The sequence below is a fragment of the Brienomyrus brachyistius genome, unplaced genomic scaffold, assembly GCF_023856365.1.
Source record: "Brienomyrus brachyistius isolate T26 unplaced genomic scaffold, BBRACH_0.4 scaffold47, whole genome shotgun sequence".
NCBI lineage: Eukaryota > Metazoa > Chordata > Actinopteri > Osteoglossiformes > Mormyridae > Brienomyrus > Brienomyrus brachyistius.
Window position 1 is genome coordinate 1042009 of NW_026042322.1, and position 23081 is coordinate 1065089.

The 23081-nt window shown below is 43.8% G+C and overlaps 2 protein-coding genes across 3 annotated transcripts; one reads left to right on the forward strand and one right to left on the reverse strand.

Moving 5' to 3' along the window:
- Positions 1–32: 32 nt before the first annotated feature.
- On the forward strand, positions 33–8170 carry pkd2 (polycystic kidney disease 2). The gene is made up of 15 exons (XM_048999708.1): positions 33–1176; positions 1311–1424; positions 1788–1921; positions 2094–2344; positions 2607–2831; positions 3194–3422; positions 3553–3717; positions 3901–4082; positions 5285–5405; positions 5619–5717; positions 5817–5938; positions 6070–6187; positions 6331–6494; positions 6618–6765; positions 6854–8170. Exons 1-15 carry the CDS (start codon positions 702–704, stop codon positions 7079–7081), a joined length of 2775 nt encoding a protein of 924 aa, XP_048855665.1. The 5' UTR covers positions 33–701; the 3' UTR covers positions 7082–8170.
- A 427-nt stretch (positions 8171–8597) lies between these two features.
- On the reverse strand, positions 8598–21490 carry LOC125723268 (broad substrate specificity ATP-binding cassette transporter ABCG2-like). Of its 2 annotated transcripts, XM_048999709.1 has the most exons (16): positions 21392–21490; positions 18830–19051; positions 17751–17810; positions 17483–17597; positions 14685–14837; positions 14433–14590; positions 14138–14289; positions 13865–13966; positions 13010–13257; positions 11029–11111; positions 10612–10701; positions 10275–10399; positions 10039–10193; positions 9847–9936; positions 9649–9746; positions 8598–9128 (listed from the first exon to the last, which is right to left on the reverse strand). In XM_048999709.1, the coding sequence occupies exons 2-16, from the start codon at positions 19033–19035 to the stop codon at positions 8981–8983; spliced, it is 1983 nt and encodes a 660-aa protein (XP_048855666.1). In that variant the 5' UTR covers positions 19036–19051; positions 21392–21490; the 3' UTR covers positions 8598–8980. The 2 variants fall into 2 exon arrangements, 1 of the variants encoding a protein (XP_048855666.1); XR_007386843.1 differs by lacking the exon at positions 8598–9128 and having other exon boundaries at positions 9847–9953.
- Positions 21491–23081: the final 1591 nt, after the last annotated feature.

Below are 23081 nucleotides of genomic sequence, written 5' to 3' on the forward strand. Positions count from 1 at the left end.
TTCTGAAAAACTGACGAACTTGCACATTTGTCCTGGAACGCTAATGAAAGTTTTTTCATAGACACGTTTTCTGAACAAATTTCTGCTGAAATTAACAGAAATGTGTGCCACAGTGCCTGTGACGCCATGAGTCTTGTGTAACCCGATTCTCCAACAAATGAGACTCTGGGATTTTTGGGAACAACTGGGAACAAGATGGCTGGCGAAGGCGAAGGAAACACTTACCCTCCGCATTAAGTTTTACCTTAAGATTGCAGCTGGGATCCAGTCGCTGATAACAATAGATAGACTGAAAGCGGCATAGTTAATATTCTGTGCGTATAAGTAGATAGTCGGACGCTTCACCATTGAGAAGATTTTGGCAGTTGTCTTACTTTTTTCCCTATCATCAGTTTCTAACTTAACTTTTTAACCACTAGATTAAAAACTTCTTAAAGGCAACTTTAATCGCTCAGTTTGGCTTAGATGTCTAACAGATGACTAGATTGAAAGAAAAAGTGAGCCGTACGTGGGACAGTGTGCTGGTCAGATATACTTTTATGAAGGTCAAAAATGTGTCTGCGGGAAGATAATTTTTGAAAAGCTGGCTGAGGTTCCTGTGGCGCAGCCGTTCTTTCTGGGTTTGGGCATCATCTCGTAGATACATTCCGTAAAACGCCGAGGGTAATTGATGTATTAAACGCATCAGTGCATTGAAGAATATGAGCTCGAATCGAGTTCGGTCCCAGCAGCCACAGAATCGGGCGGCAAGGCTCGGCGCTGGACCCGCTGGAACCTCTATGAGTCACAGGCTGGATCCAAGCGAAGGAATCGAGATGGAAAGGATTCATCATCGGGACCTGGGGCTTGGGGGGTCCCCGGGGGCGTCCAGCCCACCCTCCTCCAGCTCAAGGCAAGCATGGAGCCGTGACAACCCAGGGTTCGAGCCCGAGGAAGAAATGCTGGATGCGGACTGGCCCCCGGCGAGCCCGGGCAGGAGGTCCGTATCCACCGCGTCGAGCAGCAGCAGCAGCGGCAGTAGTGGGCTGGGGAGCTTTAACGGGGGCAGCAGCAGTAGCGGCGGCGGCGCGGCCCGGATGCACCGGGGGCTGTATCCCACCCCGGCCCCCGAAGGCCAGCATCAGGACACGCACGGCCACCGGGACTGTGGGAAGCGGATCCTCGAGAAAATACGAAGTAAGTGCATTAATGATCATGTTAATCCACAGGCGAAGTCAACACGGGACCCCAGCAGTGCGACACGAATATACACAGTACAGTTATTTAACTTTAATAATGTATTGCTGGACGAGGCTGATTTTTGATTTCAGTTTTGTGGGGAACGCGTCTAACGGAGGACAGTGACAGCAGTAGGGAGAGATATTTAAAGAACGTCCTTCGGGAGATGGTCACCTACATCGTCTTTCTCATCACCGTGTGCATGTGTAAGTAACACCGGCTTCAAGCGTTGCCAAAGTAAAGGTACTTAAAGGATGTAACTTAATGAATGTAATACAGTCCCCCCCGCCAGAAATATTTTATGGGTATTTTTTAATTTTACGGATGTGTGCTTGTGTGCGTTTAGTACGGAGGCGCAATAGGAAACCCCATATTCCAAGAAACATAAAGTTAAAGTTTTTACATTGTCCTTGCACATCACAAATCCTCATGGGAGATATTAGATGTTGCCTTACCTGTTTTGACAAGGACAGGATGGGTTAGCCAGTTGCATCTAAATTAAGTAAATTAGAATTTTGCCTAAATGAATCACCCCCTGACCCCCACCCGGCTGGCTTTGTCCCCTGCAGTGACTTACGGCATGGTGAGCTCCAATATGTACTACTACACCAAGGTCATGACACAGTTGTTCCTGGACACACAGTTGTCAAGCTGTGATACCACCAGTTTTAGAAATCTGGGAACCACGGATGAGTTCTGGAAGGTATGAATTCTCTTTTCAAGTGCAATGAGTCATTTGAATCAAATCTCTAAGATATCATTGGTTTTCTCAGGCCAGGAAAAACGATGGAGAAAAATCAAGTCACAACTTATAAATACTGTTATAACTGTAGGTATACAATCATAGATATTCCTTAAAGAGGCTGCATTTTCAGTTTACAGAGGGACCACTTCTTAATGGACTCTACAGGGAGGGTTGGTACAACAACAAGACTCTTACTGAGAATCAAACCTTCATCTACTACGAGAACCTCCTTCTGGGGGTCCCGCGATTGAGGCAGGTGAAAGTGAGGAACGGGTCCTGCTATGTCCATGAAGACTTAAAGGACGAGGTGACAGAATGCTACGGCCTGTACTCCACCGCCAACGAGGACACGTCTCCGTTTGGGCTCAGGAACGGAACCGCGTACGTTCATAACGAGCCGCATGTTGAAGGCACATGTACAGCAGAGGACGGTCAGAATCCTTTATGTAAATCTGAGCAGGCGTTGAAAGCTAAGCTACGTGTCGAGTGGAAGGTTTTGTCAGAATAATAACCTCCAGGGATCCAGCAGAAGATGCATTTATTATGTTTTATTGGAGCGCTTTTATGGAGATAGAAAAGACCCTTAAGGAATGGTTTGGTAAGACTGTCAAATAGCAGTTTTCTTGAATGATCTGTCTGACAGGTGGGTGTACACGGACGCAGCCATTACGAATGGAAGCAGCTACACTGGGGAGATCACCACCTACAGCGGGGGAGGGTACTACCAGGACCTATCCCGCAGCAAGGAGACAGCAGCTGCTCTGCTGCACTTGCTCAGGACCAACCTGTGGATAGGTCGGGGCACCCGGGCAGTGTTCATCGATTTCTCCATCTACAACAGAAACATCAATCTCTTCTGCATCGCCAAGTAATGCAGGCTGTCTTTTTATCTAAGTCATGTTACCTCCATGGTTCATGTCCATATCCTCAGCTCATGGGAGTTTAACTTACACAAAAATGTTATGAGGGCAGAAAGATAGATGATTGGTTGAGAGAGATAACCAGTCAGATTGTAGAGTAGGTGGATCCAGCCGACTAGAAGAGGTGGGACCAACCAATCAGATGTCTCGGACCCACCTTCTCCAGTTGCTTGGATCCACCTCCTCTACAGTCTGACTGGTTATCTCACTCAACCAATCATCTTCTGCCCTCAGAACATTTTTGCGTAAGTAAAACTCGCACGAGTGTACAGGAAGGTGCTCTTTACCTGGGGCCATTTCCCATTGACAGGCTGGTGGTGGAGTTTCCGGCCACTGGGGGAGCTGTGACCTCTTCACGGTTCCAGACAATCAAGCTGACCCGCTACGTATCTGGCTGGGATTACTTGATCGCGGCCTGCGAGGTCGCCTTCTGCTTCTTCGTCATATACTACTTCGTGGAGGAGGCCTTGGAGATTCGTATACACAGACTCCAATATTTCCGAAGCTTGTGGAACTGCTTGGATGCGCTTATTGTTTTGGTGAGTGCGCCTAGCGAAGGTGCTGAGAGCTGATGCTCATCCCTCCATATTACTCCATCTGTATCCTCACGCTGTGATTCTACATTTGCGTTCAGACAGCTTCCATTTCCTTTGTCACCTCCTCCCACAGCTCAGCATCCCTGCCATCATCATCAGCATTTACGGAATGTCCACGGTGAGCAGTCAGAATCTTCTGGAAAACCGCGACACTTACCCCAGTTTTGAGCAGATGGCCAATCTGCAGTTTGACTTCAACAGTCTAGCAGCTGTCATTGTCTTCTTCTGCTGGATCAAGGTGAAGCTTTTTGTCTTCGCATTGTTTATAAAAAATGTACTTCATGTTGAACCTGCCTGCATTGTTTTAAAATTGTTCTGGCGAAACATATAACTAATAACGCACTGGTTCATTAACATCCGTTCTTCAAGGGAATACATTGCTGCTTGCTGTTAGAAACCACTCTGTCTTCGTTCGTTGCAGCTCTTTAAATTCATCAACTTCAACAGGACCATGAGCCAGTTATCGACCACCATGTCTCGCTGTGCCAAGGACATCTTGGGATTCGCCATCATGTTTTTCATTATATTCATCGCCTACGCCCAGCTGGCCTACCTTGTGTTTGGGACACAGGTGGACGACTTCAGCACCTTCAAGGCTTGCATGTGAGTACCGCAGCCGGAAGCTCCCGGCAAGATCGACGCCCAATTTAGGTGTCGTGTGCTATTGTGACTAGGGTTACACAATTCTGGGAATTTTCAAAGTTGGAAACTTTCCATGGGAAATAACAGAAATGTATGGGATTTAATGGGAATAAAGTGCAAATTTGTCTATAACAGGGAACTTAAATGTAGTTGAAACAACATTTTGTTGTTCAATGAAAAAACTCATTTTTCAAATTTGTATTAGAAATCTTTGCATACATGTCTGTCTATATTTATGTTTGTATATGATACAATATAAATTACTCCAAATTTCCAGTTAATTCCCATCAATGCCAATATATTCCCATTAGTTCCCATGGAAAGATTCCAAGTTGAAATTCCCAAAATTCCGCAGTATAACTTCCCATGGAATGGAAAGTTTCTGGTAAGTTTCCTGAAATTTACCACCCTTTTGCAACCCAAATTTTGACTAAATTGAGGTGTATGTGTGGTTTGGGGGCGTCAACCTAGTGTTATTTATCCATGCCAGGCCTTATTAGTTACAGTAGTATGGTGTGTTCGATTATCTCTCAGAATTTGGAAATTCCGAGGCGAGTGGCATCACGTCCGACAATCTCCCGTTCGAGCTACCACAACTCGGAACAAACATGGCTGCCTCCATGAACACGCTGCTGTGCGTTGTTGCTTTATATTTTAGTAGATTTGGAGTGAGATTATTTTTTCCTACATACAGACAAGAAATACGAACTAGTCAAACCACATTAAAAGCTTTATTAAATATTTTAGTACATTCATAGCGATATTCTTTTTTCGAGAAGCAAATAAACAAATCAAAATACACTAAGAAGTCTGGTAAAAATCTGATATTGCATGCTGGGATACTGTTTACGGCCATGATATGGTATTCTCTAAATCGAACACGGGAAATTACATTTATAATTATTAATACATTTAACAAAATAAACATTTTTAATATTTATAAAATAGAATTACTGTTGACTGTGTAAGCCGCCATGTTGAAATGACGTCACAGGGGAAACTCTCAACAAAATTTTGTCCGACATCAACGTTAGAAAGGAGGCACGCTTCTGAAGGGAAGTGACGTTTTTTTGTGACGTTTTCATCCGAGTTCCGACTCGGAGAGAGATAATCGAACGCAGGAGTAGTCGGTCAATTATTTTGATACTGTCTTCCTTTGGTAGCTTCACACAGTTCCGTATCATCCTGGGTGACTTTGAGTTCTCGAAAATTGAAGAGGCAAACCGAATCTTGGGCCCCATTTATTTCACTACCTTCGTCTTCTTCATCATCTTCATTCTATTGGTAGGTATTGAATCAACATGCACTCCGTTTACCTGGAAACAAGAACGCCTTGAACATTTTGGACAAATAATTAATTTCTCACATCAGAGTAATTGCTTTAGGCTCCTAGCATGTCCTAATCGCTTCTTGATGGACTCTTTGAAACAGTACAGTGGTCAATGTATCAGTCAGGCCCTGCCCTGGTAATGACATTGGCTCTTCCCATCTCTCCAGAATATGTTCTTGGCCATCATAAATGACACTTACTCTGAAGTAAAAGCTGACATGGCTCAACACAAGTCTGAAATGGAGCTGGCCGACCTCATTAAGAAGGTATCACCATGAATATGAGCTCTGTATCAAAGTAGGCTTCACATATGGTAGCCATACGAGGTCTTTGCAGGACGTTCTTTAATGAGCCTGTCTCTGCAGGGCTACAACAAGGCAATGGTGAAGCTCAGGCTGAAGAAGACAACAGTGGACGACATCTCGGAGAGCTTCCGGCATGCTGGGGGAAAGCTGAACTTTGATGAGTTACGGCAGGATCTGAAAGGGTGAGATTGCATGGACCTAAACCCTGATCCACAAGTCCAAGTCTCCATACTCCCTCCCCCCAGTAGATGACACCCTGCAAAGCAATGGGTCTCCCATAGACTGAGAGAGACCGTGTTTGTTGCCGAATCAGGAAAGGGCACACCGACGCAGAGATCGAAGCCATCTTCGCCAAGTATGACCACGATGGAGATGAGGAGCTTACAGAGCATGAGCACCAGCAGATGAGGGATGACTTGGAGAAGGAGAGAGTGAGTGGTGGCCCCAGCTGCCTTCATGGGGAACGACCCTGGTTTGGTCACTGGAACACTGGAGTTTGAGTGATAGTGGTGTATTAACATTATGCCAGTCCAAGTGAGTGCTCTCATTGTATGCGTCTGTCTACCCACACCAGGAAGACCTTGAGCTGGAGCGTAGCTCCCTGGCCCGTCCAGCGAGTGGGCGGAGCTTCCCGCGCAGTCAGGATGACTCCGAGGAGGACGATGACGAGGACAGTGGCCACAGTTCCCGTCGCCGTGGTAGCAGCTCAGGGGGCGTCTCCTACGAAGAGTTTCAAGTGTACGTTCTGCTGTTTTGATCAAGTTATGCAACTTACACTCTGCAGTTCTCGTACATGTGTGACCTTACGCATCCTCTGGCTGCTCTGTGCATGTGACCCCGCGGGCTCTGTTGCTTCAACAGGCTGGTGAGGCGCGTGGACCGCATGGAACACTCCATCGGCAGCATCGTTTCCAAGATGGACGCCGTCATCGTCAAGTTGGAGGCCATGGAGCGAGCCAAACTGAAGAGGCGGGATGTGCTGGGCCGGTTGCTGGACGGGGTGATGGAGGTGAGTAGCCTGGGGCAGGGGCTCTTGTCAATTGGGGTCAGGACTGTAGCACTCATTGGTGTTCACTTCCCTCCTTTTCTTCTGGAAGGATGAGCGGATGGGGAGAGAGAGCGAGGTGCACAGGGAGCAGATGGAGCGCCTGGTGAGGGAGGAGCTGGAACGCTGGGAGTCGGACGATGCAGGTTCGCAGGTCAGCCACCAGCTGGGGGCGGTGCTTGCCCCCGGGGCCCCCTCCCGGCCCCGTGGGTCCCGCCCCTCGTCCTCGCAATCGACTGAAGGCCCGGACCCGGGGGGTAACAACGGCGCGCACCTATAAAATCACCCCAGCTGGCATAATTCCGATCGCAGCTGTAAGTGGTTCCTATAACCACTGAAATGTGTTTTTTCAAATTATATAAGCTTTTTAAACCTGACCTGCACCTCAGTTATTTGCAAATTGTGACGTACAGAAATTAAATTATTTTAAACTTCGAAACTACAATGGTACGGTATAACAGTTGATTTCTGTGGACTGTAATGAGGGTGAACTGTGTACCCTTCGCATTGACCGCACACTCCAGAAGTAAAGGAAGACACATCTCCTGAATCCCCAAAGCAAGCGTGGACAGCCGCTGTTGTTAGTCTTACCCTTAATCTACACTCTCAGAAAAAAGGGTAAAAATCTGTACCTTTGCTTGTCCCTGGGGCTGTACCCTCGAGGATTTGCCAATTGTACCCTTAACTGTAGGTAATTGTATCTTTTAAGGTACAGAAATGGACTCAGGAATACTTCTGTACCATTAAAGGTACATTAATGCTGTTTGTACCTTTGGGATGTTACTCAGAGTCTGTTTGTCTGTACCTCACAAGGTTCAATTACATGGGTACAAGCAAAGAGTTTTTTACACTTTTTTTCTGAGAGTGTACAGGCTGCGGACATTTTTTTCTGATGAATTTTAATGAAAATGATATTGCTGGAGGATGGTCAGCGTGCACTGGGCTGAGTGAAATACTCCGCTGTTACGGATAAAAGCGGACCATATGCTTTTTAGCTTTGCCGTTTTTAATTTCAGGATCATAGAGCATGGGCTTTATAGACCAATTCCTGCAAACAGGCTAATTAGGCACTAAGGCTGGATAGTTTAAAGCTTTTTACCGGTTAATCTCCGGGACATTCTGCATTCTGCCTTCCGCAGCTTGCTTCCATCTGTCTAACACAGGCCCACTTTGCCGTATAGGTTGTCATATTTACGAAGGTATTACTCTGTAATGATTTATGCATGACGCCTTTAACAAACTTCGATTTGAAGTGCACGTAGTTTCATGGGAAACCCATATGTAAGACTGTACTATACCATGCGGAATGTTCTAGCCCATTCATGTATATTTTTTCAGGACTTATTAAAGGAGTTTTTAAAATATATAATATTTTCCAATTTTCCTTTGATGGTTTATGGACGGGTAGCACTTACTTCACCACCTCCACCCTCCCTTGAGGATTTAATTCCTGCCTCTGCACTGTTCTGTACAGTGCTGGACATGCACTACTCTGCCAGGCCTGCCATGGAACTGGGCATGGTTTGAGTGATACGGCTGCGGGTGCAGGGTGGGGGTAATGACAGGGATGTAGAACGCAATACTTGCCAGCCAGCTCTGGGCTAGAGAGCTGAATGCTTGTGGGCAGAAAGAAAAACGATTGGTTTAGAGTGAGAGCCAATCAGACTGTAGAGGAGGTGAGACCAAGGCATTTGATTGGTTGACCTCGCCTCTGCCCTCAGAAGATTTTGGTTTAAGTAAAACTCCCACGAGCTGAACAACGTATATTTAAAATAAGAGATGCACACATTAGCAAGTCAGTTTCTTGACCTATTTTATTATAAAGTGCCATATCTACAGTTTATAAAACAAAATGCCATCCGTACAACATAATGGTGTGCAGTTCCAGTCATTAAATATGACTAAGACATGAGTAAACTCACGACTAAACATGTATACCAAACTAACAAAGACAGCTTATTTCTTTCACTTGGAAGTGGTAACTGATGCATTGTAATCGGCATAAATAATAAGATTATATATAAAAGGGCAAAGAGTGTTTTAAAAGCCTTTAATCTTGAAGTGGCACCTTTTGTAAAGGGCTACACCCATTCTGCTGGAGTGGCTTCTTGAAAGCAACAGCGTCAGCTACAAGCTGAGGAACATGAAGATGGATGGATGGATGGTCGGTCTGCCGCATTTATGAGAATTTCTTAATGAAGCGCAACTTCAAGTATGTGATGATCAGAAAAATGATGATCATTATTGCCATGGCCAGGTGGTTCTGCCACAGTCCCCAAGTTGAGTAGTCAATTCCCTGGTAAGTCAGATACTGCTCACCTGTGCACCTGTGAGAATGGAACCGTTTGACAGTCAGATGGTTGACAGTTGTGTGTGTGTGTGTATGTATTTACCACACTGTACAGATGGAATGCGTCACCACAGTGTGGAAATACCCACTACTTTTATTTGTCAGATATTTGTTGAGATATATGTCAGGTCCCCACAATATAAACCTCAGATTTATAATTAAGTCTCTGAATGCAAATCAAACAACTAAAAATGCCAAAAGTCTTGAATTTTGTCTGGTGACTTATGTTTAAGGTTAGGGCTGGATGAGGGTTAGGGTTACAGTTAGAATTAAGGTTTTGCTCATGGAAATGAATGGAGAGTCCCCACAAAGACATAATTACAAGCCTGTGTGTGTGTGTGTGTGTGTGTGTGTAGGCGTGTGCCATCTCAATGAGCTATACAAGTGCCTAACTTCAGCAGCAGGAGGCATTGCTGCTACTTCTCTTGCCCTTGCTCAGCAATCTGTGTGAAACACACAGCTAAGGGGACAGTAATTCTCATAATGAAACCTCTTACATTATATTAGAGGTCGTCATGTTGCAGCCAGCAAAAGCAGTGGAGGTTGTCGTGTTTCCACAGAATGTCAGGCCAGTAAATTCATTGATTTCCAGTGCCTGGTAAGGAATAAAAATACATAATCACACCAGCTACACCTTTAGGGTCACATAAAACACACCTTATATAATTAATCCAAAAGGTCCCATTTGTACTTACTGTCAGACCATAGCGTGGGATACTGAAATACTTCAACCATTCCAACCAGTTCATGACACTAGGGAGGTTCACCAGAAGACCAGAGAAGATCTGTGGACAGAGCAGTTCTGATTTCAAATGGTGGGTAATTATCTACTCTTACGTTCATGGGGAATTCAGTTCAAACAGAAATTCCGTATTGGGGGGGCTCACCATCATGAACACAAAGATCACGGTCATGAAGAGGTTGGCCATGGCCACGATGCTCTGGTCGGCCGAGATGGCATATGCCATGGATGTGGCCGTCCAGGCCACCATCATCACGGTGAACATGAAGATGAAAAAACACGCAGCCGTCTTTTTCAGCCCTACGGGGAAGCGGCGAATTCAGAGAAGCTCGAACTTTCAAGCAAATACCATTCATCTGGCATCAATCTCATGTTCCACACCTATCATGAAGTACAGTATGCAGCTGAAGAGGACAGCAGGAATGGTCCGCATGGTAATGATGTCTGACAGGATCTTGCATAGGAAGTACACCGAAATTCGGTAATAACCACTAATATACTCGTGCCTAGGGAAAGAAAAATTTAGCATCCATTAGCCTGGGACAACATTTTGCATTTCTGATTCAGGCATGACTGGAACTCAAAACATCCAAAGACTTTCAGAATTACAGAAAAGCATGTCACTGTATTTATTTAGGAAGGACTCCTACATTAACAACTAATGATTAGAGCTTTCAGCGGCAGTAGTACACAACCTTGGCCGAGTGGTAATACCCACACGAAGAGTTTCTTCTCTGCGATAAAGAGCTCAGCTGCTGACAGGGTGCTGAAGCACTGGTTTGTCGTGATGAAGAACAGCACTCCTATCCTGAAAGGGCAAAGGTAGACAGGGACTGGTCTGAACCCATCACGATTTTAACCGCAACTACCGAAGTGTGTGGGAACACTGGAGGACACAAGCGACTCCAACGAAGAGCAGATAAACAATAAAAGTTATAATATTCCAAAAGATACAATGGCCATATTTAAATATAAACCTAAAATGAACACTTCTTGGAATGGAGCTACTCCCATCTCCGGTCTCTGAGGCCTGTACACTGATTTTCTTTATTCCTAATCACTGGACAATTAAAATGCGCTTTACAGCCTTGGGGTGGGGTGTAAGAATTTCTGGAAATGCATAAAGACAACGAACCTGTTCTGGATTCCACTCTGGTCGCTCTTAACTCCAAAGAATATAGCGCCAACTATGAGGCCCAGAATGATGGTGACTACAATCTGAAGACAGAGACAATATTATAGCAGAGGTGCTTGTATCTACACTGAACATTGCCCAAGGAGGCGGGTTTGGAACATGCAAATTAAACCGTACACCCTCCGTGATGTTAAGGGCTCTGGTTATATAAAGTGCGTTTGTTCCTGAGCCAGCTGGCTACCTCTAAATAAGTAATCAGATTTACTGAAAAGCATACTTAGTTTGATATGCGCATATGCAAAAACAAACGAAAATGCAACCATTTTAGTAAACTTTTTACCATTTTTTGGTAGAATTGGATGTACAGTACCAGTTAAAAGTTTGGACACCAACCCCCCTCCAAAACATTTATTTGTACTATTGTCTACATTTTAGAATAGTTATAAAGACATAACAATAATAAAACAACATACGGAATTTTGCAGTGACCAAAACAAAAAAAATTATATTTTATATATTTTTTGGGGGGTGGCATGGTGGTGCAGTGGTTAGCACTGTTGCCTCACACCTCTGGGACCCGGGTTCGAGTCTCCGCCTGGGTCACATGTGTGTGGAGTTTGCATGTTCTCCCCATGTCGTCGTGGGGTTTCCTCCAGGTACTCCGGTTTCCCCCCACAGTCCAAAAACACGCTGAGGCTAATTGGAGTTGCTAAATTGCCCGTAGGAATGCATGTGTGAGTGAATGGTGTGTGAGTGTGCCCTGCGATGGGCTTGCCCCCCATCCTGGGTTGTTCCCTGCCTCGTGCCCATTGCTTCCAGGATAGGCTCCGGACCCCCCGTGACCCAGTAGTATAAGCAGTTTGGAAAATGGATGGATGGATGAATATTTGTTCGGGGGGCCAGGGCAGCTATGCCGGTTGGGACTCAGACGTTTGCTGGTTCAAATCCTGTGGTCAGCAGAGTGATGCCACCATTACACCCTTCAGCAAGGCCCTTAACTCCAATTACTGACCCTACTGCCTCCTCCAAGTCATTTTCATGAAGTGGCCTCCTGGGATACTTCTTTAGGTCCCACATACATGCCATTTTAATTCCTCCCAAATCATCTCTACTGGTCAGGTGGCCAAGTCATGTGATGCGACACAATCACTCTCCTGTGTAGGCAGCTTGGCGCGTCCAAACTTTTGACTTGTACTTTCAGTGGGGGCCCATTTGGTTCAAGTGCTCTGGAGTGTGGCGTCAGAGAAGGGACCACAAACAAGTCTTTGATAGAGAGACTCGCATAGTTCTGTTGAATTCCCATATTCAATCAGCACTACCGCCATCTGGCCCTGTTTCTGCACTTGCGTTAATCTCGGATAACTGGCTCAGTCATGGCTACGTTTAAAGGGTTAAGCCATTTTCCCCACCCAATTCCCAGTGTGTGGAAGTGCTGAGAGGGTCACAGTCCCATCATGTGATGGGTTACACCATCACGAAGAGCTTTAGCGACTTCATATCGCTTCGAATTCCGGCGCAAAAGCCGACACCAAGGCCATGAAAGCTACTTAGTGAAGACTGGGCTTATTACGCTTCATTTAAAGCCGATTAATGGCTATTAATTCTTAGGGAGAGTACAACTGATGGCATTTGGTCGCAGAAGGTCCGTAACGAGCACAGAAAATCTCCTGATGTGATGTTGTAGATCACAGAATTCCCTAATTGACATGTTGATTACATGTTGGCTACTTGGCTAAATCCAGTCATAAGGTCATTAGCGATTAAATCCACCTCCCGTCTCTGCAGAATTTGTGATATCGGTCCAGTGGCTGCTTAGAACTTTCGCAACATTTCAGACCAGCTTAGAAGTAGTGAGAACTACAGATAATGTTGCTTCATGGTAAAACTTAATAGGTAACATAATTCTGTTTCCCACATTCAGTACCTTAACCACTGGGCCCCATGTCAAGCAAAGATGGATAATTCATTTTCAGAAGTGTACCTGAGCTATGGAGGTCTGGGGATTGAGCATGAGATTCCGGTATGCTCTCTTGAGAACCCAGAAAAGCTGGTGAAAAAAGGAGGTGTTGTAGGTGATGGTGCGTGACTTGGGCTTGCTGTTGCACTCTCTGCCTTGGAGAATCTTCTCCAGTTCCTCCTTAGTGTCCCGGAAGTGAACAGAGTTTTGGAACTCGTTCACCAGACGCTCCTCTATGGTCTGTCTGAAATTGGCCTTCTCCGTGTCCAACTCTGGTAAAACAGCATGACAGCGAACACCAGCCATTTAAATAAAAAAATCATTTCCCCAGTAGATGGCACCTAGTTTTAGGCTCTCAGGTTTCCATTTTCAGTGCTGTTAGAGGTTATGTTGATCAGTACACACAGATGTTCCCCAGGTTACAATGGTCTGACTTTACGACGGGTATGATTATTGAATAAATTACACGAGATATTCAACACTTCATTATAAAATAGGTTTTGCGTTAATGATTTTGCCCAATTGTAAGCTAACGTAAGTGTTCTGAGCATTTTTCAGTTAGGCTAAGCTGGGCTACGGTATTTGTTACGTTAGGTATACTGTATAACGATATTTTCACCTTACGATAGGTTTATCGGAACGTAACCCCATCGTAACCCGGTGAGCATCCGTAGTGACTAAAGCATCAGGTGACTAAGTTCACATTTAAACAAAGGACTCGTTTTTCATTAAGGATCTGTGTACCTTTTAATACACTGTACAATGACCTTTCTCTGAAACTATTTTCTGCTGAGCTGCAGTATAATTAAAGTGCATGATATTATATATATATATAGTACATATGCAATAATTATATTTTAGTACAGTGGACACGTGTACCTTCGTTATTCTGTATTTTGGTCAAAGCAAATGCTGTGGAATCTCCATTGATGACGTCCAGGAAGAAATCGGCTGGGTTATCGTGGGTTTCACAGGGATACCCTGCATTGGGAGATTCAGGAACACTTGCTATACCCCAAGGCTTTGAAACTCCAGTCCTTCAGTTGTTTGTATACATCAGGGTCAGTTTATATATATATATATATATATATATATATATATATATATATATATATATAAAATATATATATAAATTCTTATAGCCTGCCTTACCAATATTAGTGAAGTAGTCCAAAGCACTTTCAGCTGGTCCATGATAGACTAATTTGCCACTGACTAGTAGAGTCAGAGTGTCAAATAGCCGGTAAATGGAGTAACGTGGTTGGTGGATGGACAAGATTATGGTCCGTCCCAGACTGGACATTCTAGAGGGGAAAAAAAACATCAACTAAATCTCTGAAACAACTCAAAAATTCTCAAGTGACTGGTAACGGATTGTCCTAAGTCAATTGATGTAGACATGGCAAACATGACTGTGACTGGTTAACCAGGAAACCCAGCAGTATACCTTTTCAGTAGGAGCAGGACAGAGTTTGCAGTACTGGCATCCAGACCAGTGGTTGGCTCATCAAGGAACAGGACTGGGGGATCAATGATGAGCTCCATCCCGATAGCGGTTCTCTTCCTCTCCCCACCGGAGATTCCCCGGATCATCTGCGTCCCTACCTACACAACAGAGCACCAACGGTCTGAAGGCACCTCCTGTGATGTACATTTATGCACCTTGAACATCCAAAGGGCAGCAGAACATGCGATCTACCTTGGAGTCAGCCACTTTGGTCAGGCCCAGCTCCTTGATGAGGTCAGCCACTCGAGTTTCCTTCTCCTTCCGGCTCACGGAGTTGGAGAGTCGCAAGGCGGCACTGAAACGGAGGTTCTCCCTTACGGTGAGTGTGCCCATAAGCACGTCATCCTGGGGGACCACAGAGCAGCACTGTCAACATGCCCCTCCAGGGAACGTGTTTTGCCCATTTTAAGGACATCAGTACCTAATGTTGTCAGGGTTGGTGCCCATCTGGTCCTCTCCCATGTGTCTTGTCCCCATTTAGCCAGCAGGTGTCGCTGGCCATTCTGCTTCCCCCTCTCTGTCTTGTAGCTCCTCAGTCCCTACTGTGTTTCCCCACTCTCCTGGCCGCCACAAAGCTCAATTGAGCTAGGTTGAGTGTGCGATTCAGAGGCTAAACCCCATTAGTCATGCCTCACCTTTTGTTGAATGTGTATTGGTTTTATTGTCATTAATGTTTGATATTGTTCATTCTATGTCCTTGCTTTGTGTCCCTGTTTTTTGGTCTACTTCTTCGTTCTTCTTCTACTTTTGTTCCTAGTCTCGCCTAGCATTGTTAGCCCTTGGTGTTTTAATGTTTCCTAATTCCAGTGCTTGTTAATTGAAATTTATTCCAGCTGTTTGCTGTCCAGTGCCTTTATTGATTGGTTGATTTTGGTTATGTTCCAGACCTGCTCCTCGTTAACCCTTGTCATCTGTGATGATGCAAGTGCCTAGCGTCATTTTGTTCTTTAGTTCGTCATCGTACTTGTTACCGAATGTTTGTCTCCTAGTTCTGCTCCCAGTTCTGCTCCCAGTTCCCTGATTAGTGTTTGTTTTCTTTGTGAATGATTTTGTTAGTTTCTTGTATTACCCGTTTTGCTTTTGACCTCTCCTGGACCCTTTATTTTATGGTTTCTGCTTTGTGTTCTTTTGAGTTTAATAAAATCTTGTTTGTGGTGAGCTGCTCAGTGGATCATCTCTCTTTTGCTCCATCACGCCCTTCTTAACAAATGTACACTGTGCATTCATGTAGGCGTCTCTAAAGATCAAACAAATGAAATAGCTCTACAACTTTTGGCCATCTCTAGAAATAAAGTTACTGAAACTAAGACTGCAACTAAAACATAAAAACTAAACTAAAAATATATGTTAAAATAAAAAAAACAATAAAATCACACTGAAAAGTAAACCATTTCAAATGGAAATCAAAATTTTAACAATACAGTTTATAATCATGTTACCCAGCTTATAATCATGTTACCCAGCATGTTACCCAGCATGTTACCCAGCATGAAAAGCCCCTCCCACATGCCATGATGCTGCGTTTTTCTGGTCTGACTAACCATTAAGAATGTGTTACATAATTGCAACTTCCTGCCTCCTTTATTGTTTGTCTTTATCAGTCCACAACAGTGCCAAACCTTCCTTGTCACAATACACATGTACCATTACCGAAAAACCACCAACACTTCTCTGATTTTCCACATATTCACTATCTTCCCTCTCCTCCACCATGTAACTATTCACTTTAAACACTATTTTTTTTTTAATCTATAAATCTAATTATTATTCTCTCACCTCTTCGTATAAAATATTTTTACACGGAACAGCCACAGTATACATCTCTAACGGCCAAAGATGGGGCCTTGAGTCGTACCGGAGTCGCTCTAGAAATTGACTTTCGGCTTGACTTGCAACTCGCTACTTTTTCGGCTCCGGCTCGACTCCGATTCACCGAACGGACAACTCTCCCCGAACCATAAAGGCGTTAAACACAACACAATGTGAGGCTGTGCGCCTCGGCATAGGAACTGGAGCCGGAGAACCGTGATGCCAAGAAGGATCGTCTATTTCTAGGCAATGCCATCTAGTGTTGTAATACAGTATCACAGATACAGCATAGATTGCCATCAATCTTATAATTTAGCAGATATGTCCCAAAGACATATAGAGTAGGGGGGAGTGTGGGGATTAGAGTTTTGCCCAAAGAAATTAAAGGACAGTCCCCACAAAGATATAGCAACAAACCTGTGGGGGGGGGGGAGAGAGAATTATATTTATATTACATTGTGGGAACCAAATGTACCCCACAATGTGATAAAAACTTAATGTTGTAGGTCCATTTTTCAGGTCCCCACAAAGGTCTGTTGAATACAATCAAAAAACTAAAAATGCAAAAGTCTTGTATTTTGTGTGTTACTCATCATTAAGGTTATGGCTGGGTAGGGGTTAAGATTGACATTGTTGGGATTGGGGTTTTCCCCATAGAAATGAATGGAGAGTCCCCACAAAGATGTACTTACAAACCTGTGTGTGTGTGTGTGTGTGTATAGTTGATTGTAAAGTTTGGACCTTCTTTGGTCTTTGTTTGCAATTGTTCACACTAATTAAAAGTTTACCTGTTCTGCTCAAGGGATGTCTTCATTGTAATGTTAAATATGAGAAAGTATTGGTCTTGAAAACTACATGAGAAAAGTACTTGGTACAACAAAAATTGTATCACTTCAAAATCATTTGAAGTAGCGATTACCTTGAAAATGTATATAAGCCTAAGGAACTATGAGACGAGCAGTTTTTAAACTGTGCAAATGGCGATTCCCCATTTAGTCACATCACTTACTAATAGAAAAAAATAAATAGGTGGTTGCATTTTTGATAAATAGTAAATGTCAAACAGGAACCAGGATGGAGACCTGAGACTTGATTCGGACTCTAAATTTGTGACTCGTGAAAATCTCTACTACCAGGCCGGTGTCTGAATCGGCAGAAACGCTTCTCCTCCTCGTCCATACCTGGACAACATATCCAGAGAGGCACTTGAAGTTTGGTGGCTGGGGGGCCCCATCGATCAGCACCTCTCCTGAGAGCCCGGAGGGGTCCTTCCTGGCTGCCAGGACATCCAGGAACCTCCGGAACACCAAGGCGAGTGCAAATCAGGTCAAGCACATACAACTGCTGAAAGGTGGGATGGCACAACTGGACATGAAGAATTAAGAGGCACTTCAAAATCAACTGCCCTCTGGAATCTGGTTTATGTACATATTTTGTGAAGGTACTTACGAGGATTTCCCACCTCCTGTCGGTCCTAAAATTGCATTTAAACCTGGTTTCATGATTCCACTGCAAGTACAAGGATAGGACATCAGTCACAATTCAACTTAAAAAAAGACCCTGTCTGAGTTACTCCAAGCCACCTTTTCATGCAATAATATGGTGATCAGCTTGTAGATTGGAGGAGACAGATCACCAAGATAATTATACAAGAGGGCTGCATGGAAGAGTTACCTAACCAGGTTATATGTAGGACAAGGCCTTTCACCTCCTTCTTGGAGATCCTTGGCTTGTTCTACACGCAAACACTTAAAATGCATATTAAAGTTTTGACAGCCATAGATGATGAGCTCATACCAAATATATTCAACATGCATGTGTTTACACACACACTGCGTGGGACGTCACCAACGCTTGACAAGTTTAACTAGTAAACTAGTGACTAATCAATTTTTCATGACACGACCCATTACCTAGTACACAACTATGATACCAGTGATATAAGCCTGCAGGTGATTTTCAGATTCCTTAACTGGGATGGGGGGGGGAAATGCATCCCAGTAAAAACCAATTGAAAGGCTTGTGTCAGGTGGCAACATCTCTGCCCACCTGTAAAATGGTTTTAATGAAGAGATTATAACCGAGAGAACATCCTTAATATTGATAATACGATGGACTAAAAAAAACAGTGTCATTTGTTAAAGACCACTGCCCCACGCAGTACAGTAGGACACAGAAGGAATACCATCTAGCAGGGCGAAGTAACAATGACAATAACAACAGCAGCCCAACATCACCCACTCAGCAGTCAATAATAACTACTAGCTGACGATAAAGAACCCGGATCGTCCTGACTCCCTTAATAGTCCGATTGCTCCAAATTAAGTTGATGTGACTCAGCTAAACAGTAGTCGCTTCCTTCCGTCAATTCAGTAACATCCTGTAACGCTAATTTCATTGGAATCCGGTCAGCTAGACACACCTAATGAGAAGGGCAGCTAACGCAGTACATGCGATCATTCTCGCCGCTACTCAAAGCAAGCATGATGCAGAAGGTGCAGCACTAATGGGGTTCGGACGGCACTCACTTCAGATCGACCAAGACCTCTTTGGTGATGGTCTTTTTTCTGCATGGGGGGCCCATCTTTATCTTGACCTGGTACTGGATGTTGTGGAAGCTGACAACGGACCCATGTGGCATCTTGGTTTTTGTAACGATCTTTGGCTGGGGGGCGCCATTGGCTTTTACGGTTTCCTCCAAGGGGACGTTCACCTGGTCCGACTCCGCCATCATCTAGTAGCGGTTCCCCCTGTGGGGCCAAGAGACGAACACGTTTAGAAAAATTAAATTAAAAAACGAACACACACACGATTTTCCTTTACAGTGTTTTATACACTTCAGCTTTACAGCTTCAGTTTCGCCTTTCCGAAATAGAAACTCTACAAAAAGTAACCACAAGTAATGGTACGGCATAATAACGATTTAAAGAAGCAGATCAAATTTCGATGCTGGTCTGTGAGGATTCAACTCTGCAGAGAAACCCCCAAGTCAGATGCAGCGCCCTAAAATGTCAAAATCGCACAGATATTCGATTAAGAAATCGAACTCAGAAAAGGATCGTGCCTTGAACATCAAATTCAGGTAATCATGCCAAATGTAGATTCCTGATTATAAATAACAGAGGAATCACACTCTTCAGGACACTCTAGACTCAAAGAAACACTGTAGGTTCTATATGGCTTGCAAGATAAGACAATGACCCATAACGGGGCTCCAAATTACATTTTCCACAGGCAGCATTGGTGCCCCCCTTACTGAATATTTTAGGACCGCAAACACAAAATTTAGGCACACCCACTTAAATCGACGGGCAATGAAACACATTCACAAAAATATCACTTAACTGTATTAGTCGTAAATGCTTTGGTAATAAACATACTGCAACATATGAACTGCTCATGTTTCTACTATGATTGTGCAGTAATGCGTCTATGCATGTTCTGCCACTTGACCTCGGAGCCCCGAGGGTTATTTTTTCCTCACTACCTGATAGTTTTTGGCTCCTTTCCTCCGTTATCTGTCGTTTTTCGTTTCTTTGTGTTTTTGTATTGTTCGTTCTTAATGATGTTGTAATGTATCACCGCACACCCATGTAAAGAAAGCACCTTGGGCTGATTCTATATAAACTATACAGGAACAATATGGGGTTTTAATGGCGAGGTAGTGTTTTAAGTGGAAAAATATCATTAAATTAAACGGTGCTTTTCAAAACAAACACCAACGTTCGTTTCATTGTCGAGAGAGAGAGTACTTATGGAAGGGATTTGACTTTCGTTACTCACATTTTACCCAGACTACCTTAAATCCGACAGGTTATCCCACAAAGCAAAAAAAATGCTGCTTCGGGAAACAGGCTCTTGACGTTTCAAGACGTTTATATTCGAGGACAGTTTAAAAAGTTACAATGGCGAGTTATAAAAATGAGTCCCACTGAATCCAAAAACGGTCGCAAAATCCAACTAGTCGCAGTCTGGAGCTCTGACATAACCTTTTCCGCTAACCAGGTAAGGTCACCCATCATATTTCACTTTGCTTTTCAGATTGATATCAGATGGTCGCTCTTGGATCGCACCTATGTTACACCATAACCGTTTAAGTGATCTGTACTCATACTAATTTAATAGCACCCACGTAATCCTCGCATCTCTCTTTCAAAATGGTGCTGTTAGAAACTAATAGTTTAACGTAAGTGTCAGTGTCCGCTGTGCATGTTTCTACCTATTTAAAAAGTACGTGTAGGCGGCGCGATCGAGGAAGAGCAAACCAGACGGCAGTCCTACACGCAACCCCCCCCCCCCCCCCCCCCCCCCATTTTCAGGTATTTTTGGCACATGAAAGAAAAAAAAACAGGAAAGCAAATAAGACAAAACATCAGAATAGGCCTACGTGAAAGATGGAATCGGCACAACCTTAACCGGTATAATTAAATTAAAATAAATACTTTTCTGTACTCCAGATCTTACCACACTCCAAACGAGGATATATATATATATGAAGACGGAAACATCTACTTAGGTTAGTCTCAGTTTGTTTCGCATTCATGTAAATATTCCAGATGTTGTTTTGAGAACGTAAATATTTGTGATTTACAAGAAACTTTGGCAAACTTATCGTAAAAGTTGACTACGCTTCCGCTGTGAAGTAGCGGTGCCGCGTCTTATTTAAGCGTAACCCGAAACCTTTGCATATATACTGCCCGCCTGCAACGAACAATTCACTTTTCCCAGTCCCTCTCTTCTTCCCGAAAAAGTTAATTACCATAAACTCTACACACGACATACGCGGTGATCTGACTCCAGTTAAGAGTTAAACGCAAGGATAACTACTAGTTAATTGCATGAAAATGTACCTTTTGATACTTTTTTAAATATATATATATATAAAGCAGTGTTTTATATTAACAGCGAAGGACAAAATCAACACAGTGCCAAAAAAGAGCACGCTTTGTATACATCAAAACGTGAAACCCCGTTTTACGTTGCATAATCGAGGGGTATTTATGTAATGATTTTTAATATGTAAATATTATGCTACGTAACGATTGGGCATTAAAGTCGAGGAAAAAGTAAGGCATGAATAAGCCGCTTACCCGACTCTTCGGCGTTAAACTTGCGCCTAGGTTACTTCCTTTGGGTAAGAGCGGAACAGCGCGCCTCTCACTATTTATATGATAAGGGGTGGGCTGGAAACGCCTCGTGGTTACCAGCATCTGTCGCGACGCCAGGAATCTTACGGCAAATCTATATCATCCGATTATAAACTGAAAATTAGCTTCATCAAAAGCCTTGGGGCAGTTTGTAAACCGTACAGACCATTCGCAAAGGTAATGAAACTCTTCCATACATGTAATGCATGTGCAAACTTGTCTCTCTCTCTCTCTCTCCAGCCAAAAGCAAAGCAAAGTGAGCAACCCTACATTAACAAATAGTCAACGGGATTTTCCTAAATCTGTGTGGTTAGGGGTTTCCAGCCTTTAGATGTTCGCGACCCAGTTTACGTCGTACAAAAAAAATAAATAAAAATTCGAGATCAGTGAACCTTGTTAATGGGGCGGGGATGAATGAAGCAGGCTGCTTGATGCTGCGGAGACCATCCATCCATCCATCCATCCGTTTTCCAAACCGCTTATCCTACTGGGTCGCGGGGGGTCCGGAGCCTATCCCGGAAGCAACGGGCACGAGGCAGGGAACAACCCAGGACGGGGGGCCAGCCCATCGCAGCCTATGGGAGTCGAGTGTGGTTAAATCCAAGTTAATTTTTAGCAAATGAGCTTTACAATAAGCCTACAATTTTTAAAACATGCAACAGTGATTTTTTTTTCGTCATTATACATGATTCAGATAGAACTTTTATACTGATAAATTGCGAATATGGTTTGGTCACCTGCAGTAACAGGCGTGCATAGTTTTCCTCAAATGCACATCATAACAGATTCAGCAAAAGTTTATGTATATCCTAGTGGACAATTTTTTTGGCACCATTCCACACACACAAAACAAACCGCCCCCCCCCCCCCCACAACTCTGAAATAACTTGACACTGACCCCTATTGTTTATTCCATAACACGAAATTAGACTTTTGATCGATTCGGTTTTATATGATATATTTTTATATTAAACGAATGGCAGACGAAAAAGACGGCACCCTTAATTTAATATTTTTTTACACTTTTTGCAGCAGTCACTGCCGACGTGCGATCTCCGTACTTCACAAACCGGAGCCTCCTCCATGTTTCACAGTAGCTACGGTCTTCTTCTCTTTTAAAGCTTCATTTCCCTTTCTGTAAACACAGAGTTGATGTCACTGGCCAAAAAGTTCCAGTTTTGTCTAATCAGTCCAAAGGACATTCTCCCAAAAACTTTGGTCAACATACATTTTGGCAAATTCCATTCTGTCTGTTTTATGTTTTTCTGTCAGTAGTGGAGCCCTCCTGGATCTTCTTCCATGGAGCCCATTATTGTTCAAAAAGCGACGGATGGTGCGATCAGAAAGTAACGTATGTACCTTGATCTTGGAGCTCAGCTTGAATGGTTTCGGGTGGTTTCATTGAATCTTCTTCTATACCATCCTTCTGATTAACCTGGGGTTGCATTTCGTCTTGCGTTCACGTCCTGGGAGTTTGGCTACAGTCCCATGAACCTTATACATTTTAATAATATTGGCAGCTGAGGTCACAGGAACGTGAAGCTGCTTGGAGATGGTCTTATAGCCTTTACCTTTAATGCTTATCGATAATCTTCTTTCTGAGCTCCTCAATCAGTCCTCTCCTTTGCTTTCT

Bases quoted from the DNA above. Each gene is read 5' to 3' on its own strand.
- LOC125723268 (XM_048999709.1), bottom strand. From the start codon at position 19,035: ATGATGGCGGAGTCGGACCAGGTGAACGTCCCCTTGGAGGAAACCGTA. The intron at 10,400-10,611 runs GTGGGTATTACC...TTCTTTCCCTAG, and splicing joins GCAGAGAAGAAACTCTTCGT to GCACGAGTATATTAGTGGTT. The intron at 10,194-10,274 runs GTGTGGAACATG...GCTTCCCCGTAG, and splicing joins CATACTGTACTTCATGATAG to GGCTGAAAAAGACGGCTGCG.
- pkd2 (XM_048999708.1), top strand. From the start codon at position 702: ATGAGCTCGAATCGAGTTCGGTCCCAGCAGCCACAGAATCGGGCGGCA. The intron at 1,177-1,310 runs GTAAGTGCATTA...TTTTGATTTCAG, and splicing joins GATCCTCGAGAAAATACGAA to TTTTGTGGGGAACGCGTCTA. The intron at 3,718-3,900 runs GTGAAGCTTTTT...CGTTCGTTGCAG, and splicing joins TCTTCTTCTGCTGGATCAAG to CTCTTTAAATTCATCAACTT.